The 12,720-nt window shown below is 35.8% G+C and overlaps 1 protein-coding gene across 4 annotated transcripts in view; it reads right to left on the bottom strand.

The window, feature by feature from the left end:
• Positions 1 to 4,057: 4,057 nt before the first annotated feature.
• The window catches only part of hdac9b (histone deacetylase 9b), a 78,117-nt gene continuing 69,454 nt past the window's right edge, over positions 4,058 to 12,720 (bottom strand). For all 4 annotated transcript variants that reach the window (XM_051131225.1, XM_051131227.1, XM_051131226.1 and 1 more), the window contains 3 exons: positions 10,793 to 10,988; positions 9,808 to 10,019; positions 4,058 to 6,633 (listed from right to left, as the gene is read on the bottom strand). In XM_051131225.1, coding sequence (XP_050987182.1) covers positions 6,301 to 6,633; positions 9,808 to 10,019; positions 10,793 to 10,988 — 741 coding nt within the window. In that variant the 3' untranslated portion in view covers positions 4,058 to 6,300. The remainder of the gene's footprint in view (positions 6,634 to 9,807; positions 10,020 to 10,792; positions 10,989 to 12,720) is intronic.

The following is a 12,720-nucleotide window of genomic DNA, read 5'->3' on the forward strand; positions in this document are numbered from 1 at the left end:
TTCTCCATTGATGTCATGCCCATGATCTGTCAGTTAAGCAAAGCGTAGTTTATTGCCAGTCAATCACAGTCGGCCAACTTGGAAGCAGCCGAACAATTGAACGGCACACCATGTACATTTGGTTTGACAGGCTGCAAAAATAACACCAACACCGGGCCCTAGAGAACTGGGCATGGACGTGTCTCCAAAATAAATGATTCCACACCAGAGAGGAGCCTTTGCAGTTCACACTCCTTTTTTATTTGATATAAATTTGGATCCCGGGTGGGCGTTTTATAACTCTTTCTTGAAAAGAAACGCTGTTTCCTTTACTGGCTGCCAGGACAGTCTCAGCAGTCTTGTATCACACCTTAAGTTTGGTCAAGGCAAATGAAATGGACCAAACACACACACACACACACACATCTCATTTCACTGGCATCAGTAAATTCACACCAGTCCACTAAAAAACACTTTTCTGGACTGTGAACTGTCAGATACTAGGAATACTAGACTTGACGTTTTCTATTCATCACACTGTAAAATGTGCCAAAAAAGTGACTATTTCATATCTCATATCTGTAAATCACTGCTATATTTATTAGGTTAGATTTCATACATGCACGCTAAACTATGTTGATGCTCAAAGTTGGGTAGATCACTTACAAATTGTAATCCGTTACTGATTCCAAATTACATGATGAAAAATTGTAGTTAGTAATGTAATCCACACTGTAAAAAAAAAAAAAAAAAAAGTTGTTTCAACTTAAAAAAGTAAGTGGTCATGCTGCCTTCAAATTTTAAGTTTACTTAACTCAAATGTCCAAGTTGTCACATAGTACAGCTTAACATTTCACGTTGACTAAACGTAAAATTTTAAGGCAGTACGAACACTTACTTTTTTTTTTTTTTTTACAGTGCATTACATTACACATTATACACTGTAAAAAACAACAAAAAAAACACAATTTGTTGAGTCAGCTCAAAATGATTTGTTACCCTGCTGCCTTTTTCCCATGAGTATTTTAAGTTCAGTCAACTCAAATAAGTTTAGTCAACTTCAAATGTTAAGTTGTACTAAGTAACAACTTAGATATTTGTGTTTGTTAAACTTAACAGATGGGTAAGTAACCCAACTGCCTTAAAATTTTAAGTTGAATCAACTCGAATATCTAAGTTGTCACTTAGTATAATTTAACATTTCAAGTTGAATAAACTTTTTTTGAGTTGACTGAACTTAAAATTGTAAGGCAGCCTTTACAGTTGGTTCCAAATTATTTTAAGTTGACTCAACAAATTGTTTTTTACAGTGTAGGTAATATAATCAGACTACTTTTAGATTACTTTTAGATTACTTTTGACCTAACTCATTTATCACATTGATTTAAATATGATAATCTTGTACTATATTGACCCAAAAGTACAAAGATTAAGAAAATATATTCCATTTGTTGTTATTAACAACATGAAGTGTCAAACAAATTTGTGTATATTTGTGCATTTTAATGTGTTCAGTGTTTTAATATTTTCTTTTCTTTTATGTAATCATGCAATCCATGAAAAAGTAACTGTAGTCTATTTATGCGTACTTTAAAATGTAACTTTATTTAATTACAAGTAACTTCATTTTTAGAATCTGATTATGTAATTCAGATCACATGTGGTCACTACCCAGCTCTGTTGACGCTTACTAAATTAAATTAATATAAATCCTTATTCAACATTAAATTGTATAATGAAAGAAAAAAAAAACATTGAAGTGAATGGTAAAATACCATCTTAATATGTCCATCTTGATATAATAAGTTCATCTTAACATACAAAGACAATTTAAAGAAAAATCCAAGCTACTTGATGAATGCAATTTTTTATATATCCAAAAATGTACTGATTTTTTTTTCCTTGTCTTTAAAACATTTCTGTTTGAGGTGTGACTATCAGTTCATCAGCCAATGATGTATGAGGGGTGTGTCCATGAACCCTGTTTGCAAAGCGCTATTTTGCTTGCAAATCCATTTCCAGATCGAGGTAGTAACTGATTACATGTAATCTGGATTACGTAATCAGATTCTAAAAATTACGTATTTGTAATTAGATTAAATTACATTTTTAAATACTTGTAATCAGACTACAGTTACTTTTTTATTGATTACATGATTACATATTATTCACACAATACCACAGTAAATAATTCATAATTTATAGATGTCACGTTTGGTGTACGGGGAAAAGAGGTCAGGGTCCAAATGCAGGAAAGGAAAATTTTAATGAAACAAAACACAAAAGAACGTAAACCAGAAGGCCAACACGGCACAACACAAACTGGAAACAAGGATCAAAAATCAAAACCGAACCGAACACACACGAGGACAAAAGACAATGCAGACCTGAACAGGAGTGAGAAGTGAGAGTTCTTATACAGTAGTCCAGAGTGTGAACAGCTGTGAGCGTAATCAGTGCAAATGACAAGACAGACGTGAACAATCAGGGGAGTGCAGTGCAAGGGGAACAGCGACCTCGAGAGGCTGAGGGAAGACCCACAGCCCCGATCATGACAATAGATTCTTCCTAATTCATCTTTTTTATCTTTTAAATGTTCCTTTCTAATATATACACTCAAAAAGTCACACAAAGACCACGAACACAGCATTTGACCACTGGATTTACAAAAATCATTTCAGGGTTAAAAAGTGTTTCAACATTACACATTTATTTTTATTTGAATTATCACTCAGCAGGATAATTAACCATGTATCACTATGTCTTTGAAAGGCTTTCAAACACAATAAATTGCATATTATTTCTTATTTACAGTTGAGGTCAAAAGTTTACACACACCTTCAAGAATGTTAATTATTTTACCAAAATAAGAGGGATTATACAAAATGCATGTTATTTTTTTTATTTATTTATTTTATTTTATTTATTCTGACCCGAATAAGATATTTCACATAAAAGACGTTTACATATAGTCCACAAAGAAAATAATAGGTTAATTTATAAAAATAACCCTGTTCAAAAGTTTACATACACTTGATTCTTAATACTTGTGTTGTTACCTGAATGATCCACAGCTGTGTTTTTTTTGTTTAGTAATAGTTGTTCATGAGTCAAATGTCCTGAACAGTTAGACTGTCTGCTGTTCTTTAGAAAAATCCCTCAGGTCTCACAAATTCTTTGGTTTTTCTGCATTTTTCCAAGCAACTATTAAGAAAGATTCAAATGCTTACTGATGCTCCAGAAGGAAACACAGTGCATTAAGAGCTGGGGGGTGAAAACTTTTTGAATTTGAAGATCAGGGTAAATTTAACTTATTTTGTCTTCTATGACACATGCAAACATCTTCTATGGCTTCTGAAGGGCAGTACTAAATGAAAAAAAATATATGATGTTTAGGCAAAATAAGAAAAATGTACACATCTTCATTCTGTTCAAAAGTTTTCACCCCCCCCCCCAGCACTTCATGCATCGTTTTTTCTTCTGAAGCATCAGTGAGCATTTAAACCTTCTGAGCCTTTTTGAATATCTCACAAAACAATGGAAACAAGTTACTAATACTGAATACTAGAACAATAAGACCTGCAAGACAAATGTTTTAAAAATGTGCCCTTTATTGTGTTATTTGATATTAGCCCATCTCCCCAGATTCAAAATGACTGACTAAAGCAATTGAGATATGAGCTGCTCAAACTTAAAATACACCAAAAATGGATGATTACAAGTGGCACCCTGCTTATGGATTGCTGGTTCAGACTGAGAATTGTCCGAGCTCCGGCTAAGCCTACCCTGCATAATTGGTTAAACTTGGCCTGGTCGCTTTAACCCAGGTTATATATCACTGTCTTGAAGTTCACTTTATCTTAACAGCTTTAATGCAGACTTAGGGAACCTCTCATGTTCACTTCAAAGCCCCGTTCCGAAAGCCTTCAAAGTCAGAGACTAAAACCTCTGTATCGCCCCATCGGACTCGGCCGAGTGTGGGAAAGTTTGTTAGGGAGCAACATTTCATACTCCAATTCTGTTTATTTAGGAAATTCACTCATTAAACATATCAAGTAAAGAAAACAGTCCAGAGAAGTACAGGATGGAAAAGAGCTTTATTTAAAAAAGGTGATCTGCGATAGAAGGGAACGCGTACGGTTACAAACTAAATGTGACATTCTATCGCTAGCGGACAGTTCTTATTAACATCCAGAACAGTGGAACAGACAACAGGAACGAAACAGGCCAGCTCAGGTTGACTCACAGACTATTTGCGGACAGAGTGATGGCTCACATCAATTAAACATGTTTTCCTCTTCAAGTTGTTTTTCAGAGTCACAAAAACGAACAGTTTTACACCAAATGTTTGAAATAAAAAAGAAAAATACAGAAAAGATGGCTCACTAACAAAAAAATGACGGTCGTATGTTTCTCGAAACTATCACGCGAGTTGATCCGAGCACTTCATGAAGAAGACGGCCAACAAATGGCAACACCGCCTCAGGAGAGAACAGAACGATTACCTTTTTTTTTTCTACCGAAGTAACATCAAGCCTGCATGTCGTGGTAAACACATCACGTGGGAATACAGAGGAAATGATTGGTTTTAAAAAGGGGCTCCCCCCCGCCGTCTCCTCACTCACTTTGTAATTTGCCTCAACAGTAAATCAGAGCTCACTGCTGGGCCCTCTGACTTCAGCGTGGAGTTGTCCTCTCCCAGCATTCCTGCGCTCATGAATCATTCTGATTCCTGGCTTCCACCAGGCATTTCCTCTACAACTCTCTCCCTCTCAAAATTCAGCAAGGAGCAGAGCGCTGCTCACGATCCAGGGCAGCCTTCGATTTGGGCCACAGGAGAACAGGGAACACAGAATGTCATTCTAGAGCTTTCCCGATCTTGTTCCAACCGTTAAAGGAATGTTCTGGGTTTCAATACAAATTGAGCTCAATCGACAGCACACAGCATAACATTGATTACTACAGCAATTGGAAAAATGAATGACGCCAATCCATTACAATACTCACCAATTCAATAGTATGTAAGCAATATGCATGCTAACATGATTTTAGTATGGTTTTTGCTGTCATTTTACATAAAACAGAATGCCTATGATTAGAATGTTTCAATAGAACATCTAACTACAATTTTTGTAAAGTTATTATACTATATTACACTATGAGTCAAAAGTTTTTGAACAGTAAGATTTTAATGTTTTTAAAGAAGTCTCTTCTGCTCACCAAGCCTGCATTTATTTAATCCAAAGTGCAGCAAAAAACAGTAAAATTTTAAAATATTTTTACTATTTAAAATAACTGTTTTCTATTTAAATAGATTTTAAAATGTAATTTATTACTGTGATTTCAAAACTACATTTTTAGTATCGTTACTCCAGTCGTTACTGAAAACAGATGAGTAGAATTTTTTCAGGTTTCTTCAATAAATAGAAAGTTCAGAAGAACAGCATTTATCTGAAATAGAAATCTTTGTAACATTATAAATATCTTTATCATCACTTTTGATCAATTTAAAGTATCCTTGAGAAATAAAAGTATCAATTTCTATAATTAATGAAGACTGGAGTAAATGCTGAAAATGTAGATTTGATCACTGGAATAAATTAGAATAGAAAGCAGTTCTTTTAAATAGTAAAAATATTTCACAGTATTACTTTTGCTGTATTTTGGATCAAATAAATTCAGGCTTGGTGAGCAGAGGAGTCTTTAAAAAACATGAAAAAAATCTTACTGTTCAAAAACTTTTGAGAGATTGTGTATATTATATTATATATTATTTTCTTTTTAAAATTTTGTGGTAATCAACATTATCCTACAAGTGCTGTTAACTGGGTTTAACTTGTGTTAAAACCTAAAATATTCCCTTTATTCTGTTTTTGTATGGATTTTCATGGTTTCCAGACAATTTAGGAGTCTCTCAGCAAACAAAGTTTTTTTTTCATTATACAAACTGTAACATATCTTTATAATAACATTCATAAAAAGCAAAGAAAGGTCTATAAGAAATCCATAGTGCCATTGGAAATCACAGAAATATCCTACAAGAGGTGCTGTTTCTCAAAGGGTGGGTAGAAAGTAGAAAGGATTTCTTAAATTATCATTTCAACAAACAATCAAAAACTGCTTCGTAGCATTTAAAAGACCAAGTTGGCTAAATTCTCATCTTATTCAATTATATACAAAACATACAACGTACAATACAGAGACCACTTCACAAGTTCACGAATGAGACCAGTTCTGAAGCTCTGTGTCATGTAAGCATGTGGCGTGTACAGTATGTTAGCCTGTGCCTTCGTGTGCGAGTGTGAAGATGTATCTGTCGTTTCATATCATGGCCTGGATCACCACCCTCCCTTTAACCTGGTGAATGTAGGAGCTCTGCTTGTCGGCCAGGCTCTGAGTGACCATTGTCTCATCATCACTGGCAATGGGCTCCTCTTTCACCCGGATGACTCCGGGATGAGTGTCCAGTGGCCCTACGGGTGAAACGGAGGTGTTGCTGCGGATGCTGTCGGGGCTGTGCTTCCTGATGACGCCAGCAGAGGGCGAGCTGTCCTCCTGCATGGCCTGGTCATGAAAATCCTCTCCCTCTTCCTCCTCCGACTCCTGCAGGTGGACGTTTGGCTGACGAAGCTGCTCGATTGATTTCGAAAGCATCTGTGGGAGAGAGAAACATCATTTGTTATTGGATGTTCTGGATGTTCATAAGTGTTTTAGTCAGTCAGTGATTTATTGTTTCTGTGGCAACACAAACACTGTCGTTTACCAGAATTGGAACTCATTCACAAGACGGAATAACAGCCAAACTGGGAGCCTCATATAAATATATCCTACGTTAAGTAAATATAGTTTTTGTGTCCTGGAATTAGTAAAATACTTTTTATATCTTCCACTAAAGCCTGTAAGCGGATGTGAAATTACACAGGTGCCCTATTTAGCACAGGTAAAACATTCAGTGATTAAGCCAGAAAGCTAATCCCTGATTTCACAGCATTCATGACCTCATTTCTCTCAAAAATCATTTATTACTCCTAGCTACAACAGTTTAGGGTTACAGAGAGATTATTTACTTGTAAATAATTAGTGAGAATAATTAGGAGTCGCTTCCAGTCACATCACAACACTTTTATGGTACAAATGGAAAAGCAGGTCAATTAAATGACGCTCATTTGTTTTGTAGGATCTATTATTTAACTTAAAACACATATACAGTTGAAGTCAAAAGTTTACATACACCTTGCAGAATCTGCACAATGTTAATTATTTTACCAAAATAACAGGGATCATTCAAAATGCTTGTTATTTTTTATTCAGTACTGACCTGAATAAGATATTTCACATAAAAGATATTTACATATAGTCCACAAGAGAAAATAATAGTTGAATTTATAAAACTGACCCTGTTCAAAAGTTTACATACACTTGGTTCCTTGGTACTGCCCTTCAGAATCTACAGATACTTTCCCAGAAGACAAAATAAATTAAATCTGCCCTGATCTGCAAATTCAAAAAGTTTACACCTCCAGCTCTTACTGCATCGTATTTGCTTCTGAAGCATCAGTGTGCATTTGAACCTTCTGTAATAGTTGCATATGAGTCCCTCAGTTGTCGTCAGTGTCAAAAGATGGATCTCAAAATCATAAAGTCATTGTTGGAAAGGGTTAAAATACACAAAAATGCTGAAAAACCACAAAATTTGTGGGACCTGAAGGATTTTTCTGAAGAACAGCGGACAGATTAACCGTTCAGGACAAACAAGGGACTCGTGAACAACTATCACTAAATAAAAAACACAGCTGTGTCAGTGCTGATAGCCTAGCGGTTAGCACACTGACATATAGTGCTGCACCTCTGATGACCCAAGTTTGAGTCCCATCTCGTTGTCCTTTGCCAATCCTGTTCCCAACTCTCCACCCCACACTTTCATGTCATACTCTACTGTCCTGTCCATTAAAAAAGCATGAAAAAAGGCCAAAGTGTATGTAAACTTTAGAACAGGGTCATTTTTATAAATTCAACTATTATTTTCTCTCATGGATGATATGTAAATGTCTTTTATGTGAAATATCTTACTCAGGTCAGTACTAAATAACATGCATTTTGTATGATTGTTCTTATTTTGGTAAAATAATTACAAGTTTACAGATTCTGCAAGGTGTATGAAAACTTTTGACTTCAACTGTAAATGCAATTTATAAATAAGATTTGGATACATCTCTTCTATGATAGGCATGTTTAAATTTGTGAATTAACATTATTTTCAATTGTTTTGGGGGGTGTTAAGTTAGAAATGTCAAAGTGATACTGTCGTACATGCATTCATGAGAGAGTGCCGTTCCAGCGGATGGCGTAAAACATAGGCGTTCTCTCCATATTCTCTCCGGTGAGAATATGCTAGTCTCGCGAGAACCAAGTTTTGTTTACAGCAAAAGAAAACCAGTCTCTCTTTAACATACATCAAAGTCCTTTGACGTTTTTCTTTACAAATCCTCATTTTGTATTTCTAATTCGTTACTGGTGTTTTGTTTCGCTCTCTCCACTGCGCTTCCGCGTTCGACACAGCATTTGCCGACATCCTACGTCATCTGCTGGAACCCCACTCTCTCTTGAACGTGAGCACGACAGTTAGTGAAAGCTAGAGATTACGGTTTATAAAGTTTTAAAATGGATATTTTTTTGAACATAAACACATCGATTCACTTTAGCAGGCCCTGGAGCCATGTGGAGTACTTTTTATGATGGATGGATGCATTTTTGGGCTTCAAAATCTCAACACCCATTCACTGCAATTATAAAGCTTGGAAGAGCCAGGACATTTTTTAATATAACTCTGATTGTATTCGTCTGAAATAAAAAAGTCACATACACCTAGGATGGCTTGACGGTGAGTAAATGTGTGAATTCATAATTCGATTAACTTTCAAAAACGTAACTATTTTTGTACACTTACATGTATCCAAGGTGTAGGGAAAATATGTTTTAAGTTTTTACTTGATGATTTAACCACATGCCATTTTTAGAGTCAGTAAATTCAGACTTACAATCAATTTTCAAATTCATATAACACCAACATGAATACAAAGACTGCATTTCTAAGCACCTGTGTCATGTATTCTAAATCATGTATTTAAACATGATTTGCTACAGTTTCACATCATTTGAACATGAAAAACAACTCAGTTCGCAACTTTCAAACTACAGTCACGCAACTACACCGGTCATTCGTAACCCAGACCAGACTGTTTTTTTGTACACGCCTCTGGTGACTGAGGCCATAACAATAAATAGCCAAAACAAGTGCTCTCTGGGCACTTTTGATCTTTATGTCTGAAAATTGCACTTGTAACCTTGAATTTCCCATAGCACTCTCAGCAATAATAAGGCAGATCAATCTGCAAGCTCCCGCTAACAATGGAGTCTTTCACAGCGCGAGCCTCCCGTGTCGCTAACCTTGCATGCGCGGCAGAATAATTGCACTTAAACGGATGGCCAGGTCATGGCTGCTGGTGTACAGAAACACAAATATTTCCACAGGGGAACAAAAGTATGTATTCTATCCACTTCGGTGCCCATTTGAACTTGTCCATGTGCAATTTTGTGGTGTTAGCATGCAACTGATGCCTTAAGCTATGCTAATTCAACTGCCGCTTCTGAACCCAGAACAGGTTTTTCCCTCCATAATGGAGATGGGCTGTCTAACTTTAGTTCCCATGTGAACTAAATGGTATTTCAAGGAAAATGTGCTTTGGGATGACAACATAATCATTCAGCTACATCCTCATCTTCCCATGATAGCATTAAAATCACGACGGGTCAGTTAAATGATTGTACCTTGTTGATGTGGACCTGTTGCTGGTACTGTTTCTGTTTCTCCAGGAAGTTCTGGTGTTGCTGCTGAATCACAAGTTGAGCTAGTGTGCTCTGGGGCAGCGGAGCCGATTGGGTTCGATTTAAGGGCCGGTGACGGGGCAGTTTGGGTCGGGTGCTGCTCGGAGAGCTTTCCATCATGGCCAACGGAGAAGGAGGATGCACAGGACTTTGACCTATGTAACAAAACATATGGATCTGGTAAATATAAATCTAACAGAATAGAACAGTTTCACCCTCACAGGTTTCATTTTAAAGAAACAGTGCGCCCAAAATGAAATACTGACATATTTACTTACTCCAGATCTCCTTGGCATGTTGCCTAGAGAGGGAGTAATGCTTAATTTGTGAATGAATCATTCATTTAGGTTGGTTCTTCTCAATGAATCAGTTGATTCAGTTCACAAATCAGTCTGAATGATATGATTCCAAGGCTGGAATACACTACATGATTTCTGCCCCAGTTTACACTGAAGGTGATATGGACTCTACAGATTTGAATTGACAGATTTCACTAAGATTTCATAAAATTACGATTGAACCACTGATTATTTTAACAATGTCCTTACTACCTTTCTAGGCCTTGAACATTGTAGCTGCGTTGCTGTCTTTGCAGAGTCAAAAATATCTTAATTTGTGTTACGAAGATAAACGAAGATCTTACGGATTTGGAACGACATGAGGGTGAGAAAATGACAATTTGTGGGTGAACTAGTCCTTTAAAAACTAAAAAAAAAAGCCACAGGCTAAAAGGTTACAGGTTCAAACCCCACAAGGGAAAATCTTGAGCAACCAACACTTAACCCCATGTTGCTCCAGTGGGGAATGTACCTGTAACTTAACAATGCCAAGTGAAAGCTGTGAAAAAAGATTTATTTTATTCAACTGAAAAAGAATTCTGAAGTATTCTTAAGAATCTTGTATATCAAAGTGTCTCTGATGTTCTCACCAGTAGAGAGGATCTTTTGGTGGCGGAGTTGCTCTTTCTGGAGGAGGTGCTGCAAGAGAGCTTGGTGGCTGCTGCTCACTTTGGTCTCCATCGCAACAGACAAGGGGACTGGACCCAGAAGTTGGGTGGGCAAACCCTGAATGACCGCTGATACACCACCACCCTCAACATGCTTCTCTTGAAATCCTAAAGCAGCCTGACAGGTGATAAAGAAGATATGGTATATTTATTTCTACTGGTTCACTTGCAAATGTATTGAATGAATTCACTGATGTGTTCTGATAAACAGTGGATTTTATGGGAGGGTCTTGGATTGTTCAGATCAAAATGTCTCTTGTAGCCAAATATATGTATACAAATGTATTCATGTTTGTTTAATTTTCTAGGTAGGGAGCTATAAACTATTTAAACTGCAAATTAACTTAAGATTAAAGATTATTTTGGAGTTACACTTGATTATTCTGCTTTGGCTGGACTTTAAACAGCAGTAATGGATGAGGTGACTGGGGAGGGCTGGAGTGCAACCGACACCAGACACTTAAGCACAATATTTATCTAAGGCCTATAAAATCCCCCAAGGTCAAAGGCCAGCACCCTGAGGCTACACATATCATCCAGTCAGCCAGTGATGGCTAGTCTTTCAACAGTCAAAGCAATATGCAGCTGAGCCAAGGCCATAAACTACATTTCCCCTCATTTATCAGTGTAAACATCCACATTAAATTCATTAGAATTTAATCGGTCTTGGTGACTATAAACTGGAATTTAAAAGAGACAAATTAAAAATGTGTTTTTTTAATAATAAAGTCCTGAATACCTTACAGTTGAGTGACGACTTAAACCAAGAGTGACAACAAAATAATATGAGATCTATATATCATATTTAAATGTTATAATATATATATATATATATATATATATACACATGCAACTATTACAGAAGGTTCAAATGCTCATTGATGAGAGCTGGGGGTGAACACTTTTTGAATTTGAAGATCAGGGTAAATTTAACTCAATTTGTCTTCTGGGGAACATGTAAGTATCTCCTGCAGCTTCTGAAGGGCAGTACTAAATTAAAAAAATATGATATTTACGCACACATCTTTGAAAAATGCACACATTTTTTTTCTGTTCAAAAGTTTACACCCCGTCTCTTAATGCATCGTGTTTTCTTTTGGAGCATCAGTGAGCGTTTGAACCTTCTGTAATAGTTGTATATGAGTCCCTCAGTTGTCCTCAGTGTGAAAAGATCTTAAAAACATACAGTCATTGTTGGAAAGGGCTCAAATATACAAAAATGCTGAAAAACCAAAGAATCTGTGGGACCTGAAGGATTTTTCCGAAGAACAGCGGACAGTTTAACTGTTCAGGACAAACAAGGGACTCATGAACAACTATCACTAAACAAACAAACACAGCTGTGGATCATTCAGGTAACAACACAAGTATTAAGAATCAAGTGTATGTAAACTTTTGAAGCGGGTAATTTTTATAAATTCAACTATTATTTTCTCTTGTGGACTATATGTAAACGTCTTTTATGTGAAATATCGTATTCAGGTCAGTACTAAATAAAAAAAATGCATGCATTTTGTATGATCCTGCTTATTTTGATAAAAGAATTAACATTTTGCGTAAACTTTTGACTTAACTGTATATGTGTGTGTATATATATATATGTATGTAAATATACACATAATAACAAATAAACTCTTAGCTTATTAGACTTCTTTCAAAAACATTAAAATATCTTAATAACTCCAAACCTTTGATCGGTAAATTAACAATATCACACAAGCAGGAGAAATATCATATAATACCATTATATTAATAATTAATTAATTAATTAAATATAATATTTCTAAACTATATTCTATAAATACATTATATTAATTATTAGAGATATATAATATAATATTATATTTTAT

Source organism: Labeo rohita, chromosome 16 (genome assembly GCF_022985175.1).
Source record: "Labeo rohita strain BAU-BD-2019 chromosome 16, IGBB_LRoh.1.0, whole genome shotgun sequence".
Taxonomy (NCBI): Eukaryota; Metazoa; Chordata; class Actinopteri; order Cypriniformes; family Cyprinidae; genus Labeo; species Labeo rohita.